At 58.1% G+C, this 25936-nt stretch overlaps 2 protein-coding genes across 5 annotated transcripts; one reads left to right on the plus strand and one right to left on the minus strand.

Annotated features, from left to right (window-relative positions):
• Positions 1 to 2953: 2953 nt before the first annotated feature.
• On the plus strand, positions 2954 to 19212 carry STX1B (syntaxin 1B; the record flags this gene model as incomplete). Of its 2 annotated transcripts, XM_079790252.1 has the most annotated exons (10): positions 2954 to 2983; positions 11789 to 11863; positions 12053 to 12152; positions 12232 to 12306; positions 14683 to 14756; positions 15831 to 15939; positions 16123 to 16196; positions 18344 to 18481; positions 18581 to 18691; positions 18943 to 19212. In XM_079790252.1, 10 exons carry the CDS (start codon positions 2954 to 2956, stop codon positions 19021 to 19023), a joined length of 867 nt encoding a protein of 288 aa, XP_079646378.1. In that variant the 3' UTR covers positions 19024 to 19212. The 2 variants fall into 2 exon arrangements, with proteins under 2 accessions (XP_079646378.1, XP_079646379.1); XM_079790253.1 differs by lacking the exon at positions 12232 to 12306.
• A 3172-nt stretch (positions 19213 to 22384) lies between these two features.
• On the minus strand, positions 22385 to 25929 carry HSD3B7 (hydroxy-delta-5-steroid dehydrogenase, 3 beta- and steroid delta-isomerase 7). 3 transcript variants are annotated; one of them, XM_079783505.1, is made up of 7 exons: positions 25460 to 25540; positions 24940 to 25111; positions 24582 to 24737; positions 24183 to 24291; positions 24009 to 24108; positions 23711 to 23873; positions 22385 to 23413 (listed from the first exon to the last, which is right to left on the minus strand). In XM_079783505.1, the coding sequence occupies exons 2-7, from the start codon at positions 25103 to 25105 to the stop codon at positions 22998 to 23000; spliced, it is 1110 nt and encodes a 369-aa protein (XP_079639631.1). In that variant the 5' UTR covers positions 25106 to 25111; positions 25460 to 25540; the 3' UTR covers positions 22385 to 22997. The 3 variants fall into 3 exon arrangements, with proteins under 3 accessions (XP_079639631.1, XP_079639632.1, XP_079639633.1); XM_079783506.1 differs by having other exon boundaries at positions 24940 to 25108; positions 25460 to 25515; XM_079783507.1 differs by having other exon boundaries at positions 23216 to 23413; positions 23715 to 23873; positions 25460 to 25929.
• Positions 25930 to 25936: the final 7 nt, after the last annotated feature.

The following is a 25936-nucleotide window of genomic DNA, read 5'->3' on the forward strand; positions in this document are numbered from 1 at the left end:
AGAACGGCCACGCAGGCAGGAGGCTGTACAGGAGGTGGGTGTGTGGTCCCGGCATCCCACCTCACAGGGTTCTTGGGTGGACTTCAAGTGATCATGGATGCACTTAGCTCAAAATCACTGGACAACGAGGATTGCCATCGTTGTTACATCGTGTGTCTGTGTCCGTCTTTAGAACGGTAGTCAGATTTGAATTGCACACCTTTCACTCATACATTCGTTTAACAAATACATGTTTATTGAGCATCTACTGTGTGCCAGGTGCTATAGTGCCACTGGAAAACCAGCAATGAGCAAAACAAAGAGAATGCCTGTCTTCATGGAGCTGTTCTCCTTGTCTTTATGCCTGGGTAAAGGTGTGAGGGCATATGGCATTCACTCACTCAGTCACTTGGATTTTTAGTGAACATCTACTTTGTGCCGGACCTTGTGTTGGTTGTCGGGGAGAAGCAGGCATGAGTCAGGCCCAGTCTGGTCTAGTGGGGAAGCAGACTCCGCCCCCACCTCATCACATTGTCTGCCTGGACTGCTGGGAGAGGTCGAACTGGGCTTTGAAAGTGACCGTCAGAGAAGGGATAAGACAGTGTACCAAGCAGAGGAAATGGCACAATGACAGGCTTGAGGTATTTGGGATCTGTGACTCTTCGGTGTGGTTAAGGCCTTGGGTTCGTGGCACAGGGAAGGAAGTAGTAGGAGAGATGAGGCGACGATGGTGTGATTTCAAATGCCAGAGCAGCTACTGAGTGCAGTCAGGGGGCGGCGGGGGGCATGGAGTTATGGGTGCAGGGGTTGACATGATCACATTGGTTTGGGGACGGTCACACTAGCAGCTGGGAGGAGATGTGGATGTGAAGGGAAGAGCCTGCAGGCGGGAAGACGAGAGAGGAGGCCCTGCCTCAGGCCCAGGGGAAAGCAGATGAGGGCCCGGACTGACCCACGGTGGTTGCAATGGAGAGGACCTAGGAGGCGGCTCTGGATTTGGCCACTGAGGCGAAGCTGTAACGTTGTGGTTTCACAAGAATGGGCTTTGTCATCAAAGAATGCAAGTGAGACGCAGCTGAGCGCCCTGCCCGGCCCTCCACGAGGCCAGGTGCCGAGACGCGCGCTAGGGAAGGCGCGGCCAGCACGGTTGGGGCGGTTCCGTCGAAGCCTTGGCCTCGCTCGCTAGCGCTGCGCTGCGGATGTACTACGATCACACCTTTTGTCTCTGTCCTCGGTGCCCAGCCCAGGGCTCCGGCACGCAACAGGTGCTGCCTCTGAGGAGCAGGATCTGGCTTGCGTATAGATGTCAATATTGTAGACATGCAGACACACAGCTGAACCTGGGGAGGTGAGAGGGTAAAGAAAGAAGATGAGATGGGGCCTGGGGAACCCCGCTGTGGGGGGGTTGTGGAAGAATGGAGGGGTCTGTAAGGAGGCTGAGAAACAACATCCAGAAGTGTGTGTGTGGTTTTTTGTGTTTTTTTTTTGGGGGGGGGGGGCGGGGTAGAGGCAGGAGACAGGCTGGGAACCAAGAAGGGGAGGGTTTAAAGAAGAGCCCTGGCTGGTTTGACTCAGTGGATAGAGCGTCGGCCTGCGGACTGACGGGTCCCAGGTTCGATTTCGGCCAGGGGCACATGCCTGGGTTGTGGGCTTGGTCCCCAGTAGGGGGTGTGCAGGAGGCAGCCAATCAATGATTCTCTCTCATTGATGTTTCTGTCTCTCTCTCCCTCTCCTTTCCTCTCTGAAATCAATAAAAATATATTTTAAAGAATAAAGAAAGAAAGAAGAGAGAAGTCATCAGGGTCATATGTCCCTGAAAGATCACGGAGGATAAGGCCTGACAGGTAGTCGATGGATTTACTATCAAAGAGGTCACTGGTACTTGGCAAAAACAGGTTCAAGGCCTGTTGGGGGCCAAAGCCCCATTACAGGAGTACAGGGGTGAGGTCACGCTGAGACATGGAGATGAGGAGAGGAGAGGTGGGCACCGAGGAGAGTGATGCAGGTACCCGGATGGTCAGGGGTATCAGAATTCCCCTCCCAATGTGAACGAATTTCCATTTTATCTTAAAGATAGGCCAGGAGGTCTGGTTAGGTAGTGAGCATCCTGTCCCTGGAGGTAGACAAGCAGAGCTCTGAGACTCCCTGCTGCCCAGGGACTCACACTTGGAGTGGGAAAGGCTGTGCAAAAAAATGATGCCCCTTGTCCTTCTCAGCTGGGCTCGGCTGATTCCTCACATCACAAAAGCCACCTAGAGGGTCAGTCTTGCTATTTCTAGTGTCCAGAGAGTCTCCTGCAGGGCCACACACACACACACACACACACACACACACACAGAGGTGGTCGTGCACAGGCTCACACACACTCCCAGACACAAAACCTAAAATCTATCCACAGCGCCGCTCCCCGGGAAATGCATTCTCTTACCCCTTCTGGCTGCTGTTCCACCCCCGCCCCCCGCCCCGCCCCCAGCATCTCCAGCCTCCTGCACCTCCTCGGTCCTCTCCGCATCTCTCCGGCTTCCCAGCCCTGCTCTCCCCACCCCTCCCCTAGGACTCTCCGGTTCTCCTCTTCCCGGGTCCCCCTCCCCCGGACTACAACCCCCAGGCGCCCCCAGACCCGGGTGCTGCGCATGCCCCCTGCTCCCCGCCCCCTCCCGGTTCCCCCCTCCCTCCCGTGCTCCTCACCTCCCTCCGCCCCCCTCCCCCGCGCCTCGGCTCCCGCATCCCTCCATCCAAGCCTGTGCCGCAGCCGCATCGCCACCGCAGCCCCGGCAGAGCCGAGCCGGTCCAGGCCCTTGCCCCTGCTCGGCCCTCCGCCCGCCGCCCCCGGTCCCGCCCCCGCCTGCGGCGCCTCCCCCAGCGGCTCTGCTGCTCCCCCCGGTACCCCCAGACCCCTGCCTCCAGCACCGAGCCTGAAGGTAGGAGCAGCAGCCGAGGCAGGAGGACGAGGAGGAGGAGGAGCCGTCGCAGGATGAAGGATCGGACTCAGGAGCTGCGGAGTGTGAGCTTGGGGGTGGGGAAAATGGGGGGAGGGACCCCAATATTTGGGGAGCGCGTGGGGGTGGAGTGGGGCAGGTGCTGAGTTGTGGGGGCAAATTATGAGACTGGCGGTTGGTGGCAGGGGCACCACAATTTCTGGAGGCACCTGATGTTCTCCAGTGAACCTGCATTTTGGGGACAGTGGCTGGAAGGTGTTGGGAGCCGGTGAGACACAAGGGGCAGGAGCGGTCTCACGGGCCTTGGACACCCCACATCCCAGGAGGGCCCTGGGTCTGCTCCGGGGGTGGGAAGGAGTGAGTGTCAGGGAGGAACGGAGGGTGCTGAGCCCCAGCAGCAGATTTTCGGGTCAGAAGGATGGGCCTTTAGTGGGCCAGGCTGAGCTCAGCAGGACCGGACGTGGGGGAGGCTCTGGGGAAGGGCACAGGTTGGGACTGAGATGCCAACACCTGGCAGTGACTGAAGTGCGAGTGTGAGTGTGTGTGCGCGCACGTGTGTGCTGCTCTCCATGGCAGGGGGCACCTCAGACACAGGCGGGAAGGGGCTGCCTCGGGAGACAGCCAGAGGGCCAGGGCCTGAGGTGGGGTGACCCCAGAGGTTGGAGGTGGGGATGCAGAGAAGGGGAGGAGGTTCCAGGCACAGGGCCGTGGAATTGGGTGGTCTGACATGGACTGTGCTCTGCGGGGGAACTGCCCCTGAACAGCCGGCAGGCCGCGTGGGCCCGGTCTGCCGTGGGCCCGGTCTGCCGTGGGCCCGGTCTGCCGTGGGCCCGGTCTGCAGGCCTGAGAGGCCAGGCTCGGGAGCTGGCCCGGCAGGGAGTTGTGCTTGGGGGACTGGTGTCTGCGTGAAGGCTGCGTTTGGAGGGGCTGGGAGCTGGAGCCTGATGGGAATGGTGTCTGGTGGGGAGGAGGCTGGGGGATTCGGAGAAATGACCGGGGCTCCAGGAGGCAGAGCTGACACCCTGCTGTGGGCTCCCGTCTTGTGGGGTTACGTTCTTAAAGCACTAGCCCCAGCTGGTTCACTCCATTCGACGGGTCAGGGAAACGGGTTCAGAGATGGGCAGGGACTTGCCCAAGGTCACCAAGCAAGTGAATGGGAGGACCAGTCTGGAATGTGGGTTTCCTGTTTGCCTAGTTGACACGCGCCTCTGCTTTTGTGGCCTTTGAAACAGAGTCTCAACATGAGGTGTGTGGGATGGGGGTGGGGGACAAAAACTCTTTGGAGAGCCCCCCTGGATTTGGGGGTGGGGAACCAGGTCACTAAGACGAGAGGAAGGGGCTCCGAGGCCAGTGAGTGCTGTCTCTGGGGAGAGCTGGGTTGGCGAGTGGGAAGGAAGCAGGAATTGGTGGTCAGGGCAGGGAATGTGAAGGTTTATTTCTTTATTAAACTTACCCAATAGGCATCAGGAAAATAACAGTAATAAAAAATAACCAACACTTGTGTGCCAGACCCCGTTCTAAGTTTTTTATACATATTAACTCATTGTGATTGTCACAGCGACTCTAGGAGGCGGGAACTAGTGTTAGCCCGTTTTAAAGATAAGGAAACTGAGGCCCAGAGAGGTTAAGTAACTTACCCGAAGCCACGTAGCTAATAAAAGGCGGCCAGGCAGGCTGGCCCCATCGGGGCTCTAAACCACCCTTCTCTCGGGAAGTCGTTGCCATCCATAATTTTTTAGACCCTCACCCGCCTCCTGGGCAGGGAGGCAGACCGAGAGACTCCCTCATTTTATAGCTGAGGAAACTAAAGCCCAGAGTGGTTACCTAACTCGCCCAAGGTCACGCAGCTAGCAAGTGAGGAGTTCGGATTTGAACCCAGAGCCCCTGCTGCCAAGACTCTCCGTGACTCCAAAATCCAGAGAAATGGAACGTGGAGTCGGGTGAGGGTGGAATTGTGGTGGAATTAGAGAGAGGGGGAGGGAGAAAGGGATGGAGGAGGAGGCAGGGGTTGGGAGTCTTCACCTGAGTGGGTCGGGGGACCCTGCCCAGGGGTGAGGAATCTGTCTGCTCGGGCTACTGGGGGCAGTGAGGTGGAAGAGGGGGGAAGTGGTATGGAGGGCTGGAGGGCTGGGTGCCTGCTGATGGCTCTGGTGTTAGTCATAGCTCTGGGAAACTGGAGATTTGGGAGGGGGTGGGTGGAGAGGAAAAAAGCTGCCAGATGCAAGGAGTGCTGAGGGTCTCCCTGCCAGAGTTAAGAGCAAGGAGGCTGGGAAGCAGGAGAAACTGAGCAGGGCGTGGGAGGCCTGGGAAAGGGCTCTCTAAGCGCTGAGAGGGATGGGGCAGTGGTGGGAGGGGACGTCAGCCCAGCAGGTGATTGTCTTTCCACCAGTGCTTTAGAGTCCCCAGGGGGTTGTCAGATACGTGTATCACTTAGCAGCTGAGGGCACAGGTTTGGGAGTCAGACTGTTTGGGTTCAAATCCTGGCTTTGCTACTTCCTGTGTGACCTTGGGTAAGTTGCTTAACCTCTCTGATAGTCATTTTTTTCATGTGTGAAATCCGAGTAATTGACAATTTGCAGGGTTATCCTAAGGGTTGAGATTAGTTACTGTGCAAAAGTACCCAGAAGAAGGCCTGGTGCCCAGCTGTACCCATAGAGTACCCATCAGCTGTACTCTATGAAGGTTTGTTATTCCACAGCTGACTTGTTTGTTTCTCTTGAACCCTTGAGATGGGCAGGATGCGACCCTAATTTATTTTAGAGTAAATTGAGGACCACACAGGTAACCTGACTTGCTCAAGGTCACACAGCGGTTAATGGCAGAGCCAGGGTCAAACCAGGGTTTTCTGTCTCCAGTGTACCAAACCCCTTTGGTTGGGAGCTAGGAGGTGCTTGGCTGGAATGGAGGCTGCAATCGGGGTTAATCAGCGGGATTGGTGTCCCAAGATCCAGAAACTGGGGCCAGGGATGGGGCTCCAGAGGAAGGAGGGAGAGCAAGGGAGGCAGAGAAGAAGGTTGGTGGGAGAGAGAAAGTGCTAGGAGACGCGTGGGCTGTGGAATGGGAAGGCCGGAGACAGGAAACGGGGAGACTGGGAAATGGAGGACGGTGAGGCCTGCGCTGAGGGGGCTTGACTCTGAGGCCTCGTGGGAATGGGGGCTGTTAAAGGACAAGTCCTGTGCCCCGAGGGCCGGCCCGAGTCCCCCGTGCAGCGCGCAGGTGCGGACAGGCACAGCAGGCGCTTCTCTCCTGTTCTTCCAGGCAGACCTGGAAGAACAGGAGAGAAGCCGGTGTGCACGGAGGGACAGAGACCAGGAGAGCCGGGGTGACGGCCGGGCCAGCCAGCGGCGCGCGGCGTGCTCCTGCGCTTCAAGCAGCGAGCTCCCCCTGCTTTTGAGGACCTTTGCACTTGTTCCCTCGGCCAGAGTGCCGGTCCCTCTGTTCTGAATGCTCTCCCTCTGCCCTGAGTTCTGTTCCCCAGGTTTGGCTCAGGTGACTCCTTCAGGATTGGCTCAAGGGTCAACCCCCGTAAGGCCTCCCTGGCCGTCCTGTGTAAAGCCGCCCCTGGCTCATGTCTCTCCGTCACGTCCCTGGTTCATCTCTCTCCTGCTCTCAGCACAACCGACCCTGTCCTGATCGTTTGTCACTGTCTGTCTCCCTCCACTGGCACGTCAGCTCCTTGGGGCAGGACCTTCTCCCCGTCTTGTTCACCATGTTCTCAGGCGCCTGGGAGCGACCTCGGCCCAGGTCGTGCCAGTACATCCTGGGTAGGTGCATGAGGGACTCAGTGGGCAGAGGGAGGATGCGGAAGGGAGGAAGTGGGAAGGCAGGGAAGGCAGAGGAGAGAGGCGGGTGGGAGGGCGAGCCTAGGTGCTGGTAGGAGGAGAGGCCCAGGTCGGGCACAGATGGGCAGAAGGGGGGATACAGGGGAGACACGCTGCTGCCTCTAGATCAAGCGATGCTTGCAGCCCTAAGGAGTGCGTGTGAGCACGCGTGTGTGTACATGGCCCCTGTGTATTCACACACACACACTCTGTGACTCTTCTGTCACCCGATTCCAGTCTCTTTCCACCGCTGTTTTAGTCACCCTCTCAGCATCGGTCGCTTTGGGCAGTGACTTGCTGGCTCACATTGTCCCTCTCCTCCTTCCATCTGCCCACCTGTCTGTTGTCTCCTGCTGCTGACACGCACACAGGGCCCTTGGTGTCCAATGGGAGGACTGCAGCTAGAGGCTTGGGTCTGATCTGATCACCCCTGTTCCCCAGGCAGCTCCCGAGGGGCCCAGGATCTCTGCTCTCTCCTTCCATCCTCAAGTGCTTAAGGGGTTGTCGAGCCGTAAAGAGCAAAGTGTCTGGCTTCAAGTCTAGGCATCGCCCTATCAGCACCCATCAGCTGTATAATCTTGGGCAAGTTATTTAACCTCCCATGCCTCAGTTTCCTCATCCGTCAAATGGGAATATGGATAGTATCTACTTCATGGAGTGGCTGTAAGGATTAAACAAGAAATTCAAAGCACTTGTAACAGGGCCTGCGCCTGGTAATCAGTACATATGTGTTGTGTTAGATATATATTATTCTTTTTTAAAATATATATTTTTATTGATTTCTTAGAGGAAGGGAAAGAGAGAGAAAAACATCAATGATGAGAATCATGGATTGGCTGCCTCCTGCACGCCCCCCACTGGGGATTGAGCCACAACTCAGGCATATGCCCGACTGGGAATTGAACCGTGACCTCCTGGTTTGTAGGTCAACTGAGCCACATTGGCCGGGGCTAATTCTTTTTTTTTCTTTTAATAAAATTTTAGTTAATTGATTGATTTTAAATATATGTTTTATTGATTTCAGAGAGGAAGGGAGAGAAAGAGAGAGATAGAAACATCAATGATGAGAGGGAATCATTGATTGGCTGCCTCCTGCACGTTGGACTGAGCCCACAACCCAGGTATGTGCCTTTGACCAGGAAGCAAATCCAAGACCCTTCAGTTCAGGGGCTGACACTCGAACCACTGAGCAACACCAGCTAGGGCAAGGACATGATTTTTAAAAATTGATTTTAGAGAAGGAGAAAGAGAAAAACATCAGTTGGTTGCCTCCCACACGGATCCCAACTGGGAATCAAACCCACAACCTGGGTATGTGCCCTGACTGGGAATCGAACCAGTGACCTTTAGCTGCACGGGACAATGCTCCAACCAACTGAGCCACACCAGCCAGGGCTAGATGCAGGTAATTCTTACCTCCATTTTGCTCATGAGGAAACAGAGGCTTGAATTGTCCAGTGAAGAGGATCAGTCTCATTTGACCCTCTGTTCCAAGGTAGTCAGTCTCATGTGCCCGCAGCCTCTCTCTTTCAGGCCAACTTCCAGGAATGGAGGCCGTGCTCATCATTAAACACGTACCCCCGGCAGGAAGCGCTGAGCCCAGGTGCCAGCCCACCATCTCACAGCCGAACCGGGGCCAGAGCGGGCGGGGGTTCTCCTAGGGTCACACAGCGAGTCGAGGGGAGGTGAGAACGCCTAGCTTCCTTGTGGGAGCTCTCCCTGCCGCCAGGCACCTCTGATGCTTTTCTGTCCTGGCCACGGGAGTTCAGCGGGAGTGAGGACACAGCGAACGGACTCTCTGAGGCCAGGGAGGAAGGGAAGGATGGAGGGGAAAGAGCCTGGGATTTAGCACCGGGCAGTTCAGGCCCCACCTCTGGCCTTATTTGCTGCGAAGCCTTAGACAGGTAGGCAACTTCTCTGAGCCTGTTTCGTCATCTGTAACGTGGGAGGGGAAGGGGTAATAGCCCGCCCCCACTCGGCATTCATCTTCTCTCTGGCAGCGTGGGGCATTTCCCCGCCTGGTTTCATTGCCCTCCTGCCCACCATTTGGGGTAGACGTGATTGCCACCCAGCAAATGCAGAGGCTGAGGCTCAGAGGGGGGAAGTCATGTGGCCTTCTAGCTACGGACTTGGGCAAATTCCTTAGCCTCTCTCTGTCTCAGTTTCCCCATCTACAAAAGGGAGCTATAATGTCTATCTCGGGGGGTATGTGCAAGAATTAGATGGAGAGCCCTGGCCAGTGTAGCTCGGTTGGTTGGAGCGTCGCCCCATGCACTGAAAGGTGGCAGGTTTGATTCCTGGTCAGGGCACCTACCTGGGCTACGGGTTAGCGCCCCAGTCAGGGTGCATACATAGCCGCTTGATGTTTCTCTCTCACGTCGATATTTCTCTCTCTCCCCCCCTCTCTCAAAAATCAATAAAACACATTTTTTAAAATATAATCAAGTGGGTAAATATATGCAGAGGGCATAGAATGGTATCCGTAACATGCTGTGTAAATGTTTGCCATGGTTATAACGTGGGTCAGTGGTCCTCATAGAGTTTTAATGAAGATTAAATGAGATAACAAGATGGTAAGGTCTGTGTAAAGGTGCTGTTCAATGATAACATTTTGCCAGGACTTCAGGGCACAGAGCCTCCCCCAGATTGGACCTTGAGAGGGAGATAGCTGGGGGCAGAGGTGCTGGAAGGAGGTGGCTGACGGGGTGGGGGCTGCAGGAGTCTCCAGCTGTGGAGGGGTTTGGGGGAGGCCTGTCTTCGATGCCTACCGTTTCCCCACTCCTTTCAGCCTGGGCACCACTTTCCTTTATCCCCTCTGACCTGCTCCCTCATCTGTGAAATGGGGACAGTGGTGTTTGCTCTTCCTTTCTCAGCAGGGCTACAGTGGTGAGGATCAAAGGGATTATGGATGCAGAAGTGTTTGTGAACTGTAGCGGATTGTTAGCACTCAGCTCTGTAATTATTACACCAAATAGGTCATCCTTGGGTCCTCTGTCTCTTTTCCTGTCTCAAGGACAGGGATAGGCAGGTAGCGTGCCTCAGGGCAGAAGCTAAGGACCTGGCTCTGGGAACAATAGGAGAGACAGGAATTAGACTTCAGGAAGTCTAAGTCAGCACGTGGAAGGGAAAGAGACAGAGTAGAGGAAGGTGCGGCCTCACGGCCTGAGGGCAGCTGGGCGGAGTGGGGTGCCTGAAGGCCGAGAAGGGGCGGAGGCCTGGCTTTTGGTGCCAGGGGAAGGAGTCCTGGGGGGGGGGGGGGCAGCTGGCGTTTTGAGGACAGGGAATCATGGGAGGCTGGTGGGGCTTCAGAGATGAGCCAGGCATCCCCAAGTCTCTAAGGCCAAGGTCTAAGGGGGCGGTCCCGGGCAGGTGCGGGCTAGAGAAGCCCCATCAGAGTCCGAAGGCCTACCTGGTGCCACCCTTCTCCTGGGGCGGCTGTGGGCAGAGGTGGAGGAGCCTCCCTCTCCTGGGGGATTTTGGGGTTCTCTGGAAATTAAACGTAAGTGCACACACCTTCTGACGTGGTGTGGGGCCGTCTGCGGAGAATTCCTGGCGTTTCCGGGCAGGAGGCCGGGGTGGCTTCTCGAGTCCGGCCGGGTCTCTGGGCTGGCGGTTCCTTCAGTGCTATCAGGCTCTGCGATCCCGCGTTCACCGGGCTGTCTAGATTGCATCTAGGTCCCATCTGGCTGTCTAGGTTCGATCTGCGCTGTCTGGCATCTGTCTGTGCCGAGTCTGGTTCGGTCTGAGCCGTCTGGTTCTGCCAGGCTCTGTCTGCGATCTGCTTGGACCCTGTGAGGTTCCATGTGAGCCCTTCTCTTTAGATCCCCCCGGCCCTGCCAGGCAGACGCTTTTTGGATCCTGCCTTGATTTCATGCAGGCTCTGGACTTAGATCCGAGTGGTGGTTAGGTTCTTGCTGGGACTCAGGGTGAACTCTTTAAGTTTCCAGTGGGGCTGATTCGGGCTCCAGGAATTAAGCTTGGAGGGCTCCGCTTTTGTCCTGACTTCTGCCCCACGCAGAGAATCTTGAGTCAGGAGTGTAGCACCGATGAGCCTCCCTGCCCCTCTCCCTTTCCCAGCTCCGAACGAGTGTGCAGACCAGGCTCAGAGGGCCTCCCGAATGCCCCGGGGCGCGGGGGACCCGTGGTGTCCACACGTAGCTGCATGCAGCTCTGCTGTGGGTCTGCGTGTGGGTGAACGTCAGCATGTTAGTGTGTCTCTGTGTGGGTGTCAGTGGGTCTGTCTGCGCCTTGTGTGTGTCACTGGCTCTCGGTGGAGGTGTGGGTGTGTGAATCCCTTTGTGTCTCTGAGCCCTGCGGGTGGAGGGCTGAGCAGCTGCAGGTTGCAACTAGGAAATCCAAGCCAGTGAGAGTAGGTGGGTGTGAAGTTGGAAGAGGCTGGATGAAAGCAAGTGAACTCACCCAGGAGAGTCGGGGAGTCGGCGGGGCAGCGGGGGCCGAGCAAGCTGAGGGGGTGCGGTGGGCAGGAGGAGGAAGACACAGAAGGGAGGGGGGTACTGCTGTGTCACCTCCAGCCCTCACCGGGCCTGACTGCTTGCTGGCAGTGAATTGACCTTGTATAGGGGACGTGGCTGGGAGAGGGGGATGCAGGACGGGAAGAAGAGGGGAGCAAAGTGAGGCTGGCCCCAGTGGCTGAGGGATGGTGGAGAGGGTCAGGCTCCTGGGACTCCATTCCAGACCCCTTCTCAGCGCCCAGAGCCAATGCCTGCACGGCTGGCATTTAGCTGGTTGTTACCGTATTGAAATACTTCTGTCCTGGTTGGCTAATAGCAGGTGTCCTGTGGCCACCTGCCTCCAGGGGGACTGCATTCCCAGGGCCACATCCACCCCTGAGAGGCGCCTTTTGCTAATTCCCCATCAGCCACCTGGCCTCGGGTTTGCTGTTTACCCATAGCCAGTGTTCATCCTGACGCCTGGGGCTGGCCCGCACCTGCCTACGGCCCCTCCCAAGACTCCCGCTCCGAGCCTCGAGCTGGCGGGAGGAGGACGGGGCGGGGCTGCTCATGGTCTCCACCTTTCCTTGTCTCGCAGGCGAAAGACAGTGACGATGAGGAGGAGGTGGTCCATGTGGATCGGGATCACTTCATGGATGAGTTCTTTGAACAGGTAACTGAGTCTCCAATACCCCAGACCCAGAACCTGGCCCCCAGCCAACAACTCCCCCCTCCCCACTCTCTAGTCCTACACCCCTTGGCCTTTTACCAGTCCCTCGGGGTCTGGCCCATTTCCCTGAACCCCGAGTGAGCCCTGTCTGGCCTGAGCACTTGGCTGGGCATCGCCAATTTGCCGCCCCAGGTGGAAGAGATCCGGGGCTGCATTGAGAAGCTGTCGGAGGATGTGGAGCAAGTGAAAAAACAGCACAGCGCCATCCTGGCTGCCCCCAACCCGGATGAGAGTGAGTGCGGCTGCGGAGTGCCCGGGGGCTGGGGCTGGGGTCCACCCAGACTTCTCACTCACCCGGGCCCCCTCCTCAGAGACCAAACAGGAGCTGGAGGACCTCACTGCAGACATCAAGAAGACGGCCAACAAGGTTCGGTCCAAATTGAAAGGTGAGGATTGCAATCCCCCGACTAAGGAGAAAAAGAGCTCTGCCTTCCAGCGACCAGACAGGCCTTTCTCTCAGGAGTGCCTACACACTTCTAGGAGCCAGGTTCTCACCCAGTAGAAAGCACACAGCCCCAGTTTCCCTCCTTGCTCCAGATTCTTTGAAGATAGAGACACGACAGGGAAATGAGGGAGAGGGGGCGGGCTGGCCAGATTGTATGTGAGCTCTGCTGATTCCATCAGCATGAAGGTCCATCAGAAGAATATAGCCTCCCAAACGGCCTTAGTTTCACTAAGGCCTCATTTCCCCAGAACAGGTGCCAGGCATAGTCCTCAGCACCCAGTAGGTGGGTTCAGCAAATGCTTCTGAATTGGTACCCTCGGCTCAGGACAGATTGGACGGTGTGGCTGACATCAGGGGCTGGCAGGCTTTCAGGAGGGACTTGCCAAATGCTCATGTATTCGCTCTAATTTAAGGACTTGGGTGCTGGTAATAACCACCTTCCCCCAAGGCATTGTGGGTTGGGAACCTCCTTGTCTGCCGGTGCCAGGGGAATGGCAGTGTTACCCTGATGCTCCCTTGTATGCTCATGGTAATCCAGCGGCAGGAAACATTTGCCAAGCACCTACTCCGTCCGTCCGAGCCACATGCTGGGCTTTGGGGAAAAGGAACCATGCCAGATGCCTGGGCCTGCGTGCTGTGACCTTGGTCCGGGGAGATGAGGACGGAGACTTGATGCCCTCCCGGGCTCGACAGGAGGCCGTGTGTTAGCTAGTGCTGATCTGTAAAAACAAACCGTTTGCACTCAGGAGCGTGTGCTGGAAAGGAAAATTACCTAAACTGGGAGCACGTGAAGTGCAGCTCCAGGCGGAGGGGGCCCCGCTTACACCCTCCCTCATTTGGACAAGACCCTGCCCTCAGCAAGGAAAACGGAAGCAATTTCAAAGCTGGCTTTTTTTTTTTTTTGTAGCAAAATCTTTTCTTTCCAAATGAAATCTTATAAAGAACCCCAATATATACAGCACATAAAAATCAGGCTGTTCTGGCTGAACTGGGGCTGGAACACTCCGGTCAAGTTCCTTCTCAAAATCAGGGTTCCATGGAACCCAGCTTAGAAGTCCCTGGGCTCAGTGATTTCCTTGGGCTCATCAAGCTCTGACCTTACATGTCTCTCTGTTGGAGCACGAGGAGGGCTCCATGGTTTAGGGGTTCAGGAAAAGATCAAGAGACTAGGAAAAGTGGCAGAAGCTTCTAGAAGCTGACCTTCCAGACCCCAGAAAGAGGAGGTCCCCTTCTCCATCTTCCTCCAGCTGTGTGGTGGCACGAGCTCAGGTTTTGTGTGTGACTTGGAGTTGTTTTACCCACGCAAACCTCGGTTTCTGGTCTGAAAGTGGATTGGTCACTGACCTCCCAGGGTTTTTGTGAGAAGTCAGTGAGACTGTGAAGTAAAGGACCCCTTCGCCAGGGCGGGGCTCCGGTCCCAAGTCTGACAATAGGATCCGAGTCCGGACCAGAGATTCTGACATCCCTGGGGGGTGTGTGTGCCTTTCCTGCAGCAGCTGGGCCTCAGTTGCCCCTCGGTCACTGCCCCGCGTTGCTGGCAGGGAGTCGGGAGTCGGGGTGCCATTCAGCCCCAGAGGTCCCTGCTGCCAGCAGGACAGGAACCGGCTGGAGGCCCTTCCAGGTCTGAGAGGGCCTGGTGGTGACTCATCCCCGCGGCATCTCCCAGCACAGGACACCTTACTACAAGCTCTGTTTTAGAAAATCTGAATAAGTGTCAGGAGTGCATGAAACCCCAGTTAATCTGTGTGCTTTTCCAGAATCCTTTAGAAGTGGGAATTTGGGACAGGGCTACCTTGTAGGGCAGGGGGAACGCTATTTTCTCTATGGAACGTCCATCCACTCACGTAGAATTTGCCAAGGAAATGGTGGCCTCTGACCCACCTGGAAGTGCTCGCCTTCCAGGGAAAGCCCCAGGGTGGGCTCCGGGCCCTTCCCGAGAACGGCGAGCGGAGTTCCCTGCCCCCAGGGCCGTTCACAGCGGCCTGGGCCCCGCTCCCTCGTGGGAATGGGCCGTGGTTTCAGCTATGGGACTTCCCAAGACCCCAGCAACGACGGAGCCAGCAGCGCCCTTCCGTCTGGTTACCCACCGGCCCTCGGCCTCCCTCCCCCTGCCTTCCTGACCCCTCAAACGTCTGTCCCTTTACTTTTCGGCCTCCCGCCCCTCACCATGGAACCTTTACTGTCTGCCTTCGCCACGGGTGTGACATCTCTTCACAGGCCTGGGGCCTGCCTCGGGGTGTCGGCCCTTCCTCCGTCCCGGACCCCCGCCCCACACGCCCCGGGTCTGCGGCCCGTCACTGCATCCTCTCTCCCGCAGCGATCGAGCAAAGCATCGAGCAGGAGGAGGGGCTGAACCGTTCCTCCGCGGACCTGCGCATCCGCAAGACTCAGGTGGGAGGCGGGCCAGGCGGGGGCGTGTCCGGGATGGAGCCGGGGAGGGGCCATGCTGGTGGGGGCGGGGCATATGGGCGGGGTTACAGCGGAGGGAGGGGCCTATGGACGGGGTTACAGCGGAGGGAGGGACCGACGGGCGGGGTTACAGCGGGGGCGGGGTTAGAGCGAAGGGAGGGGCCTATGGACGGGGTTACGGCGGGGGCGGGGCCGATGGGCGGGGTTACAGCGGAGGGAGGGGCCGACGGGCGGGGTTACAGCGGGGGCGGGGTTACAGCGGAGGGAGGGACCGATGGGCGGGGTTACAGCGGAGGGAGGGGCCTATGGACGGGGTTACGGCGGGAGCGGGGCCGATGGGCGGGGTTACAGCGGAGGGAGGGACCGACGGGCGGGGTTACAGCGGGGGCGGGGTTAGAGCGGAGGGAGGGGCCTATGGACGGGGTTACAGCGGGGGCGGGGCCGACGGGCGGGGTTACAGCGGAGGGAGGGACCGACGGGCGGGGTTACAGCGGGGGCGGGGTTAGAGCGGAGGGAGGGGCCTATGGACGGGGTTACAGCGGGGGCGGGGCCGATGGGCGGGGCTACAGCGGAGGGAGGGGCCGACGGGCGGGGCTACAGCGGAGGGAGGGACCGACGGGCGGGGTTACAGCGGGGGCGGGGTTAGAGCGGAGGGAGGGGCCTATGGACGGGGTTACAGCGGGGGCGGGGCCGACGGGCGGGGCTACAGCGGAGGGAGGGGCCGATGGGCGGGGTTACAGCGGAGGGAGGGACCGACGGGCGGGGTTACAGCGGGGGCGGGGTTAGAGCGGAGGGAGGGGCCGATGGGCGGGGCTACAGCGGAGGGAGGGACCGATGGGCGGGGTTACAGCGGGGCGGGTACCGGTCACATCCTAATGCCCAGGCCCCGGCCGCCGCTGGTTTGGGCGTAAGATGGGGAGACAAGCGGAAGGGGACTGTGCTCTTGTGAGGCTTTGGGGTGGGGCGTGATCACCCCTCCTCTCCACTCCACGTGTTCACTAACGGCTCCCCTTGGTCTCTGCTCCCTGCCTCCTCATGTGTGTGCCCCCACCCCAGCATTCTACACTCTCCCGGAAGTTCGTGGAAGTAATGACCGAATATAACGCGACCCAGTCCAAGTACCGGGACCGCTGCAAGGACAGGATCCAGCGGCAGCTGGAGATCAGTGCGTGTGCCTCCCCTCCCGACTCCCCAGGCCTGCCCAAGCCTCCTCCCAGGCCCTTCCTCTCGGTGGAGGGGCGCCTGGCCTAGAGCCCCATGGAAGGGTGGTGTCCCGGGTCCCTGCCCCATCCCACCACCTCAGCGCAGGCTGGCCCAACCCTGAGCATGGAGTCCTTCCTCCCCACAGCCGGAAGGACCACAACCAACGAAGAACTGGAAGACATGCTGGAGAGCGGGAAGTTGGCCATCTTCACTGATGATGTGAGCGCGGGCGGGGCTTGGTCTGTTTTGGAAAGCAGCTGCATCTCCTCCCCAAACTTAGGTTAAAGGGAAGGTCCTAAGTCCACCTGCAATAACTGGCCTCGGAGGCCGGGAACTGGAACTGGGGAATTCCATGGAGCAGAACAGGAAGGCACCCCCATAAAAAGGGCGAACAGTAGTGTGCCAGGCACTGTTTTAAGCACTTTACACATTCACATTTACCTGCTAACCTCATTGCACCCTCACCACAGCCCTCTGAGGGAGCCACACTTCACGGGGGAGGAAACGGTGCCCAAAGAGGTTAAGTAACTCGCTGAGGTCACACAGCTGGGGACAGAGCCAGTACTGGAACCCACATGGAGGTGCTGATCTGGACTCTTCGGTACTAAGATACGGAACGCCCTACTGACGCAGGCTGTTTCACCCAATGACTAATGTGCCTACCTTCTGAAATTTTTAAAAAACCCTGTTTTCGTTTTGCACACTGTCCTGCCTTGTCATCTTGTATGTGAATAGATGGGCTTCCCCCAGCTGAGTTCTTGTTTCTCTTTTAAGTTTCACCCTGGCCTGCCCGTTCTGTCTGTTTATGCTTCCGGCCGTGGAATGGCTCTCCTTAAGGTCTAGACCAGGTTACAGTACGTTCAGGGACTTCCTAGCATATTGTCCCTTAGATAATTGGCCTTTGTTAAATTAGCTTTGAGCAAATGGATTGTGGGCAACTACCCTGGAGCTCTCCACACAGCTCTGCTAGGCTGTTTGTCTGAGGAGGGGGTGGTGGTGGTGGTTGGGGGCGGGGGAGCTGGTTAGTGGTTCTAAGAAGGCAGAGCTGACCCCTGCCAGTTCACCAGCCCATGCAGGGTGGTTGGTACCTGGCTTGAGGGCTGTGCAAGACGCAGACAGGCGCTGTGGTAGTTGACTTCCACAGCCGGGGAAGGCTTCCGGGGACGTGGCATTGAGCTGAGCCTTAAGAGACAAGGAGCGTGTGGACGGGGAGACGGGCAAAGGACACTACAGACAAAGGAACAGACTGGGCAAAGACAGGGAGAGCGGACCACGTGCCAAACAGCCGTCGGATGATTTTGGCTCCTGTTGGATAGCAGGAGATGAGGGTAGGAAAGGAGCCTGCGCCTTGACCGCTAAGATAAAGGTGTGGCCCCGGCCGGTTTGGCTCGGTGGATACAGCACCCGCCTGCAGACTGAAGGGTCCTGGGTTCGAGTCCGGTCAAGGGCATATGCCCCGGTTTCGGGCTCGATCCCCAGTAGGAGGTGTGCAGGAGGCAGCCGATCAGTGATTCTCTCTCATCATTGATGTTTCTCTCTCTCCCTCTCCCTTCCTCTCTGAAATCAATAAAACTATATTTTTTTAAAAGATAAAGGTGTGTACCCTCTGGATAGGGGGAGCCCTGGCAGGTTTTAGAGCAGAGGAGTGGCTTGATGTGGTCTAAACAGTGAATGCTCTGAGGAGTGAGCGGCCGGGCTCAGGCCAGGCATCTGTGGGGAGGAGGTGTATCTAATTCTGGGTTGGAGTCTCTCTCCCACCGACTCTTGAGGCTTCAGCGCACTCCTTTATTTCTCCCCCGTCTCATGTCCTGTTCTCCAGGGGACTTGTGGGCACCCTGCCTTCTCATCTGGGCCTCCTTCTCTGCTTGCTATTCTTTCTCTCTCTCTCTCTCTGTCTCTGTCTGTCTCTCTCTGTCTCCTCCCCACCCCACCCCCGCCCCTTTCTCTCTGCTGTGTCTTCTTCCATTTCTCTATCTTCCTTTGACCAGACAGGGGCCTGAATACTGGTGGGGCCTTGGACCTCTGTCTCCCTTCCCAGGGCTTCTGGGCTAAGGTGGAGGCTGGGGACAATGTTATTTCCTGTAATTTAACAAACTTGTCTTCGGTGCTTCCTGTATGCCAGGCACTATTCTGATCAATGTACACATACTAACTCATTTAATCTCCACAGCGACCATGAGGTGGGCACTATTATTATCCACGTTTTCTAGGTGGGGAGACGGAGGCCCAGAGAGGTTAGATCATTTGCCCAGGGTTGCAGCTAGTGAGTGACAGCTAGGGTTGGACCCAGGTGCTCCGGCTGCAGGCTCTGAGCTCTAATGGGAGTGAAGGGTGGTCTTCAGCAGCCCCCCTCCCCATCGCCCTAGATCAAAATGGACTCCCAGATGACGAAGCAGGCGCTGAATGAGATCGAGACGAGGCACAACGAGATCATCAAACTGGAAACCAGCATCCGCGAGCTGCACGACATGTTTGTGGACATGGCCATGCTCGTGGAAAGCCAGGTACTGCTCTGCCCTCGCCCCGCCATCTGGAAGCCGCCCCAGCTCCCCGGTTCCTCCTCCAGCCCAGCCCACGCCTCCCCGTGCACATCCCCTCTGCAGGGCGAGATGATTGACCGAATTGAATACAACGTGGAACATTCCGTGGACTATGTGGAGCGAGCTGTGTCTGACACGAAGAAAGCCGTGAGATATCAGAGCAAGGCCCGGAGGGTGAGCCGGGGCGGGGAGGGCCTGTGGGGCAGGTGGGCGGGAGCTGGTGGGCGGGGCGGGGCTCTGGCCAGGGCTGAGGCAAGTGATGAAATTCCCTGAAAGGCCTTATCTCTGGCTCTGACCTCTTCGTTTTTCTGTTTTCTCTCCCCTCTTCTTTTTCCTCACACCCTCCCCCATCTTTCTGTCTGTTTCTTTTTCTCTTAAACCGCCCCTCTCTCCGCCTCCTGTCCCATTGCCCTTTCTGCCTGCAGAAGAAAATCATGATCATCATTTGCTGTGTGGTGCTGGGGGTGGTCTTGGCGTCATCCATTGGGGGGACGCTGGGCTTGTAGGCCCACCACCCCTATCTCCCCCAGACCCTTCCCCCACCACATCGGGAGCAATACCCCCACTACCCCTTTCACTCCATCCCCTGCTCCAGGCTCACCCCCAAGACAGACCCAGGCAGCCCTCCCCTTACCCTCCCCCCCACCTCCCGCCATCAGACCCTGGAGTCCCTGGACCTCACTGCACCATGGACCCTCCCCCCCACATAAATAGCAGCAGGCGTGATTACACATGCACACCAACATGCATGCCGCCGGCACGTGCTCGAGACGAGTGGACACCCCAGCGTGTGTGTGTGCGTGCACAGATGTGTGTAGAAGCACCACATCGCCCTTCTTGCCCCCACCGGTCTGTGTGTTATCTTAGCTTTCGCCTTCGCTCGGTTGCCGTGTAGACGGTGGCCGGGATCACACAGCAGCCCACCGAGCCCTGCTCTGTCTTCTGTGAACAGGTGTGTGTGTCCACAGGTCTGTGGGTGCATAATCTGTGTACATGGACTTGTGTGTTTGAGTGTTTGAATCTAATGCAATAGCACTTCTTCCACTGGCACCCCTCCCCCACATCTGCTATAAACGGGGCAGATGCTCATTCCCAGAGGATCCAGGTAGGCCCCAGTTCACAGGCCATGGCAGGCACCCCACGGAGAGAGATGTGGAGCCCATCTTCCTGGTTTAGTCACCCCAGGCATGGGTCCTGGGGGAGCGTGTGTGTGTGTGTGTGTGTGTGTGTGTGTGTGTGTGGTGAGCCTTGGAGTTGAGCCAACGGGAAGCATACACATATAAATAACCTGGCTTGGCTTGTATGTACACGTACATTTCCCCAGCAGGTGATGTGAGAAACACGAATATGTCTCAGGATCTGCCTGAGTGCTGGTAGGTCTCCTCAGAGCCGTCCCTGGTGCGCACTGGGCACGCTCGGGTGGGCACAGGAAGCTGTATTTCAACGCTGTTTGGACGGTCCGTGTGAGCATGTGTGTGCACTGCACAGAGGCTTTCTCCAGTGTTTCTGTCCCGTTGACTATATGCACATGTATCTCTTTAAGGTCTCGTGCCCCATCCAGGTTTGTCTATGCAGATTGATTTGCCCCTCCCTCTCTCCCCGGAGCTGCTGCCAGTATCTGGCAGTGGCCACACACTGCAATATCAACATTGTGCAACTGGCGCGTCCTGCCCTGGCAGGTGTCAGAGCCCCTGACACACAGCCCAGACGCTTCGCTTCCTCTGTGTCCCTGCCAGAGGACAGGCCTGCACCCATGAGGGCTGGGACACCGTGTGCTCCCTCATGCCAAGGCTCAGGAGGCCTCGTGTAGGTGACCACACCCAGGCACACAGCAGCACACTGGAGCACACGTGCATGCTACCATGGGCATGGGGCCCACACAGGCCTGCCCCCATTTGCACATGAATGCCTCCTGGAAGGGCTAGTGTGAGAACGTTACTGATGATGCCGGTGTGGAGGGCGACCCCAGACAGCTAGGGAGAGAGCATTCCTGCCTTCCGCACACTTACCTCAGCATTTGTCTCCCTTGCCCCACTTGATGCTCTGGGCTCCGTCTCAGGGACCTTGGTCTGGGGAGCTGTTTGTTGCAGGCGCACTGGAGTGGCCAGTGTGGCAGCAGTCACTCAGGATGGGCTAAGTCCCAGGATCCATCCCCTGGACACATTTGCCGAAATGTCTGCAATCACTGCTCCCCAACCAGGGTGGGCACCGGCCTGGGTTTCTGATGGTGAGGAAAGGGCTAGCGCCTCCCTTGTGTAGGCAACTTATGCACAGGTGGGTTCGTGCGTTTGGTGGCTGATGGGAGGTACGTGAGCAAAGGATAATGTTAGGAGCCCCCTGCACTCCGTGGCTGAGGAACAGGGACCCACAGGTACAGGATTGAACACACAAGTACAGGAATGTGCCCTGCCCTGGGGGTGGGCATCCATGTGCACTGGGTAAAGGACTCAGGGTTGTGTGCAGATCATTTCCCAGGGTTCCACTTTATGTGAAGCGTGTGTGTGTGTGTGTGTGTGTGTGTGTGTGTGTGTGAGAGAGAGAGAGAGAGAGAAAGCAGATGTGACCTGGGACACAATACCCTCCCCAGCCCCACGCCAGCTCTTCCCCGCCCGGCTGTTTGGGCTCTACTTGTGTGTGGCCAATACGTGTAAACCCCAAGGTGTGCTGTCCTGAAGAGGGGCCCTGACTGCATTCCCAGAATGCCCTTCTGCAGGACAGGAAGTGGCCCTGTGTCTGCCGGCAGCCCTCCTGCTCCCTTCTCACTTCTTTGAGGACGTCAGGGAAGACCCCAGCACTTCCCCCACCCCTCCCTTTTTCCTTCCGGGTGCCCAGCCAGGACACCCTTTCCGCCCAGGTGTTTCCTGAATTCACAGCCTTGGGGCCACCAGAAGGCTGGAGCCACGGCTGGAGCCATGCAGCTGCCTCCTTGAGTGGTATTAGGCCCATAGCTGCCCATCTCAGCGTCAGACCAGAGGATCCCGAGGTCTGCTGCGCCCCAGCTTCCCCAAGTCCCAACCTCATATGATGTGTTTGCTTGTTGGCTGCTGTGTCCCACGTGTTCTGGAGTGTTGTCTGGGGGTGGTGTCTTTTACGTGGTCTTGGAGGAGTGTGTGCTGCCCACCCTCCCACACCTACAACCATGTGTGCCCCGGGGTGGTCCCGGGCCTGGCCAGGGCTCACTGCTTCCCTTTCCCTCTCCCCTTTAACCCTAGCTCTGCCTCTCACAAAGCACACTGCGCGTGTCCATCCCATGTGCCTGTGGGTCGATGCACGCTCATGCCACGCCTTGAGCGTGTGTACATGATGTGTTCTATGCATTCACCCTGCCCCCAGCCCGCCCCGCAAAGGACAAGATGGTGGCCCCCGGCTCCCTTCCACCCCACCTGCCCCCTGCCCGCTGTGCAGCCGTGTGCGTTGGCGTGTGTTTCCGTGTCGCTGGCGTGTCACGTGATGTAGCTGTGTTTGCTGACATGAGCCCCTGCCCCCTCTGTTTCTCCTTTGGTTTCTAGAGCTCTTTCCCTCGCCTCTCCAGAGGGGACAGGACTCTTGGGGCCTGGCTGGGGGCCCAGAGCCAGGCCACCCTCTCCTGTTAGCCCTCAGAGACCCATTTCTCTCTATTGGTGACCAAGTTGCAAATGGATAAAACACAGGAAAATTCTGCCCTCTCTCCCCAGCCCTGCATGTCCTGTCCCCAGAGCCCCCTACCCCCACCCTGGGCCGGGTTGGGCCCCGTGGAACGGGAGAAATAGCAACCAATCCAACAGCGGGCGTGCTGCGTGCTCACTTCCTTCTGTCCCCACACGGGACGGGCGCCGTGGGGAGGGGCCCCACGGGGGAGGCAGGCCAGGGAGCTGGGCAGGCACTGGACACAGATGTAAAGGAGTTTTAATCCAGGGCATGGGCAGGTACAGTTTCTGGGGTACCCTCAGGCAGAGACCTCACAACATGGCAGGAACTACATTTGGGCACAGGAGTGGGAAGAAGTGAAAATACAGATTTCCTCAGCTTCCACTGAGGAGAATTAAAAGATGAAACCTTAAGGTGATAAATGTTTTAAAATAATGGGGATGTGACCCTCCCCGAGGGACAAAGGTGGTAGGAGGAGCCAGAAAGCCTCTTCATTCTGAGCCCAGGCCTGAGGGTCCTGCTGGGGCGGCAGGAGGCCAGCAGGAGGCCTGTGGAACTTGTCCTCGCTTCCTGCTTGCAAAGCCAATGGGAGGCAGTGAGAACATCAGGGAAATCAGAACCCCGCCGACCCGACAGCAGGCCTGGGTGAGAGCGAAGACAGGCCTGGGTGAGAGCGAAGACGTCCGGCCCTAGAACTGAGAGGCAGCGGGCCGCGGACTCGGTGCTCATGGTTTAACACGAGGCTCCAGGAGAGCCGATCTGGCTGCAGACCCTCCAGCTCTAGAGGGCAGCCTCCCCCTCTATTGGGGCCTGGAAGGATGTGCTACGCTGGGCTCCAGGCCCAGCTCCATTGTCACTGGGCCGAACTGTCCATGGTCTGCATCCAGCGAATGGTGCGGGTCCGGCTCTCCTCCCATGAGAATAGGGGCTCATAGCCAAAATGGCGTTGAGCCTTGTTAGTGCTGACGGTGAAGGTGGTGTTGGCCATAGCCAAGGTGTATGGGTTGAGCAGGGGCGCATAGAGCAGAAGCGGCCGCAGTAGCCACTGCAGCAGGGCATTGAGGGCAGCCAGCAGCATCAGTAGCCAGTAGGGCAACAGCGGGCGGGTGCCCACCAGCCGTAGTCCACAGGGGCCCAGGAACTCCATGTTGAAGTCCTCGTAGCTCTTGTAGGGTGATTTGTCATAGCAGAAGTACACCTGGCCACCCATTAATGCCGCTCGCTGCTGTAGCTCCCGGGCCACCAGCACATGCATCCAGGCCACGTTGCCTGCCAGAGGGAAGTGGGGTGGACATGCCCCTGAGATCATGTAGCTGCTGCTCTCCCAGGCCAGCCCACACACAAGCCACCTCTTTGGGCCCATGTAGATGCTGCCCCTCTCCTCTCCCTCAGCCTATGACTTTTCTGTCTGCCTTCCCAACTTGCAAGGATGCTGTTTCCCTGTGGCCCACATCTAGTCTACCCTAGCCCATGTACAGGCCGTTCTTTTCTATGCAGGGTACACACTGCACCCCTTCCAGAACCATGCAGGTTCTTAGCCTCCCCCGTGCCTAGCCCGGGCCTCACCTACATAGACCCGTCCGTGCTCCACAGAGGCTGGGATGGCCCGGAAGAGCCGGCCTCCCAGGCGCAGGCCCTGGTGATAGATGTCCCTCATGATCTGGTGGCCTTCACCATAGATGCCGGTGGGACGCAGAGCACATGTCACCAAGGGCAGCCCCCCACGGACCTGGCAACAAAAGGTAGGCACTGCTAAGACCTAGGAGCCAGTGGCCTGCCCTCTTCCAGCTGGGAATGGAAGGGAGGTGCCAGGGCAGGACACAAAGAAGCCCAGCTGGTGTGGCTCTGCATCTCCTCGTCTCACCTTCCTTCCGTTGGCTTCCAGGACCAGCTGCTCAGCTAGGGCCTTGCTGCAAGGATAGGGATGTCTGTGTACCGCTTCATACGGGGTGTCCTCATTGCCCCTAGGGGGAGAGAGAAGACTCTTAATGCTGAGGGGAGATGGGCTCTTAAAGTATTGTGGGGAACCCCAGCTCACCTGTAGAAGGGGTGGCCTTTGATGTTGGGCCCCACAACTTCCATGCTGCTCGTGTAGACCAGGAACTGTGTTCCAGTCTGCACACAAGCCTCAATCACATTCTTCGTGCCTGGGGAGGCGGGGTGTGTGTCCAAACTGAACCTTCCTCCCTTTCTGTATCTTTCCCCTTCCCATCCCAAATCGGGATGAAGGCATATGGCTTCCTCCCCCAGGTCCAGGGAAAACCACACAGGTTGGCGAGGGCTGGCCTTCTATTACAGGGACAGGAGTGCACACAGGACTGACTGACGCAGGAGAATCACAGAGGTCAAGGTCAGAGCAGGGGGAGGGACACACAGTCAAGATCAGGCCATGGGCCAGTATTAAGTGCATTATTAGAACGGTGGGGGGATATCTCACCCTGCACGTTGACCGCATGGATGGTCTCAGGACTGGCCCTCCCAAACACGTCCACCAGCCCGGCCGTGTGGATGACCACATGGGCTCCAGCCATAGCCGCTGCCACCTCGTGGGCCTGGGTCACATCCCCCTGGATGGCAGTCACCTGCACTGGCCCTGGTAGGAGTGGGGCAGCCAGAGGCAATGTCAGAGCTGAGCCCACGTCAGCTGTTTGGTTCAGCCTACACCCCTGGGAGCCACATGTTTCCAGTGTGACTCACTCACCCCATTCCTGCGCACTGGAGAACACAAACAGGCATCACCCTTTCCACCAGTGAAGGGAGCCCACGCCCTCCCCCCAGCTCCCCTCCACGATCACCTGTCTTCAGCTCCTCCAGCCAGGGACCCAGGTGCAGGTCAAAGATCCGCAGCTCACGGAGCCGGGGTTCCTGCTGCAGCAGCATTCGGACCACATGCTCCCCCAGGAAGCCACAGCCACCTGTGACCAGGTATACCAGCTTCTGGGCCTGTGCAGAGTCTGCCATGTCCTGCTAGGGAGAGACCCTGGTTCACCTGAGTTGCCTGCGGTGTGCTACCTGCCCAGCACCAGCAGCCCACCTGATGTTCCTTGAAGGGGCCTCTAGCCTAGTGGACCGGAGCAGTGACCAGGGGCCACAACTGTTCCTAGTGGGTGCAGCAGCCAGGCTACCTGCCCTCTGACCCTGCTAACCGGTTACTGAGATATGGTCAGGGCTTGCAGGAAGGACTCAGTGTTTGAGGTGGAGGGGAGGTTCTGGGATAAAAACAGTGGGGGAGGGAGGGAGGGAGAGAGGGAGGGTAGAGGGAGGTGGGCAGGGCTGGGGCTAGGGAAGGGGACCTCAGACATCAGCTCTGCCTACCTGCAGCCACAGTCCCAGGGTGCCCAAACTAGCCACCAGAGCTGGTCTTCTCTCGTTTCCGGCCAGCGATAAATGGTTGTCCCCTTCCGCTTGCTCCTCCCTCCTGGCCATTCCAGGAACCGCCTCCACCCCTCCTCTCCTACTCTTGCCACAGGGCCCCCCCTGGTGGCCACTGCGCTCCACTGGCATCTGGTTCCAGCAAAGAACTTGGGGAAGGGGGTCGGGAAAGCCAAAACCTGCTGGGTGGGCACTGCGGGGCTTGGGGGAAGGGATGGGAAAGGCAGAGTGACCTCACTCCTGCATGATGTCAGTCCTTGCCTCTTGCTGGATTTCCCAGGAGGGAGAAGCCCAGCAGCAGCTGTGGTTCTGGGAAGGGAGGCCTGACCTTGGCCAGGTCTGGCTGGCCTTGCTGGGGATTTCTAGGTGGCTGTTCCAGCCTATCAGGTGGCCCAGAGCAATGGTGGCTGTCTGCGGGTC

Source organism: Cnephaeus nilssonii (genome assembly GCF_951640355.1).
Source record: "Cnephaeus nilssonii genome assembly, chromosome: 2".
Lineage (NCBI taxonomy): Eukaryota > Metazoa > Chordata > Mammalia > Chiroptera > Vespertilionidae > Cnephaeus > Cnephaeus nilssonii.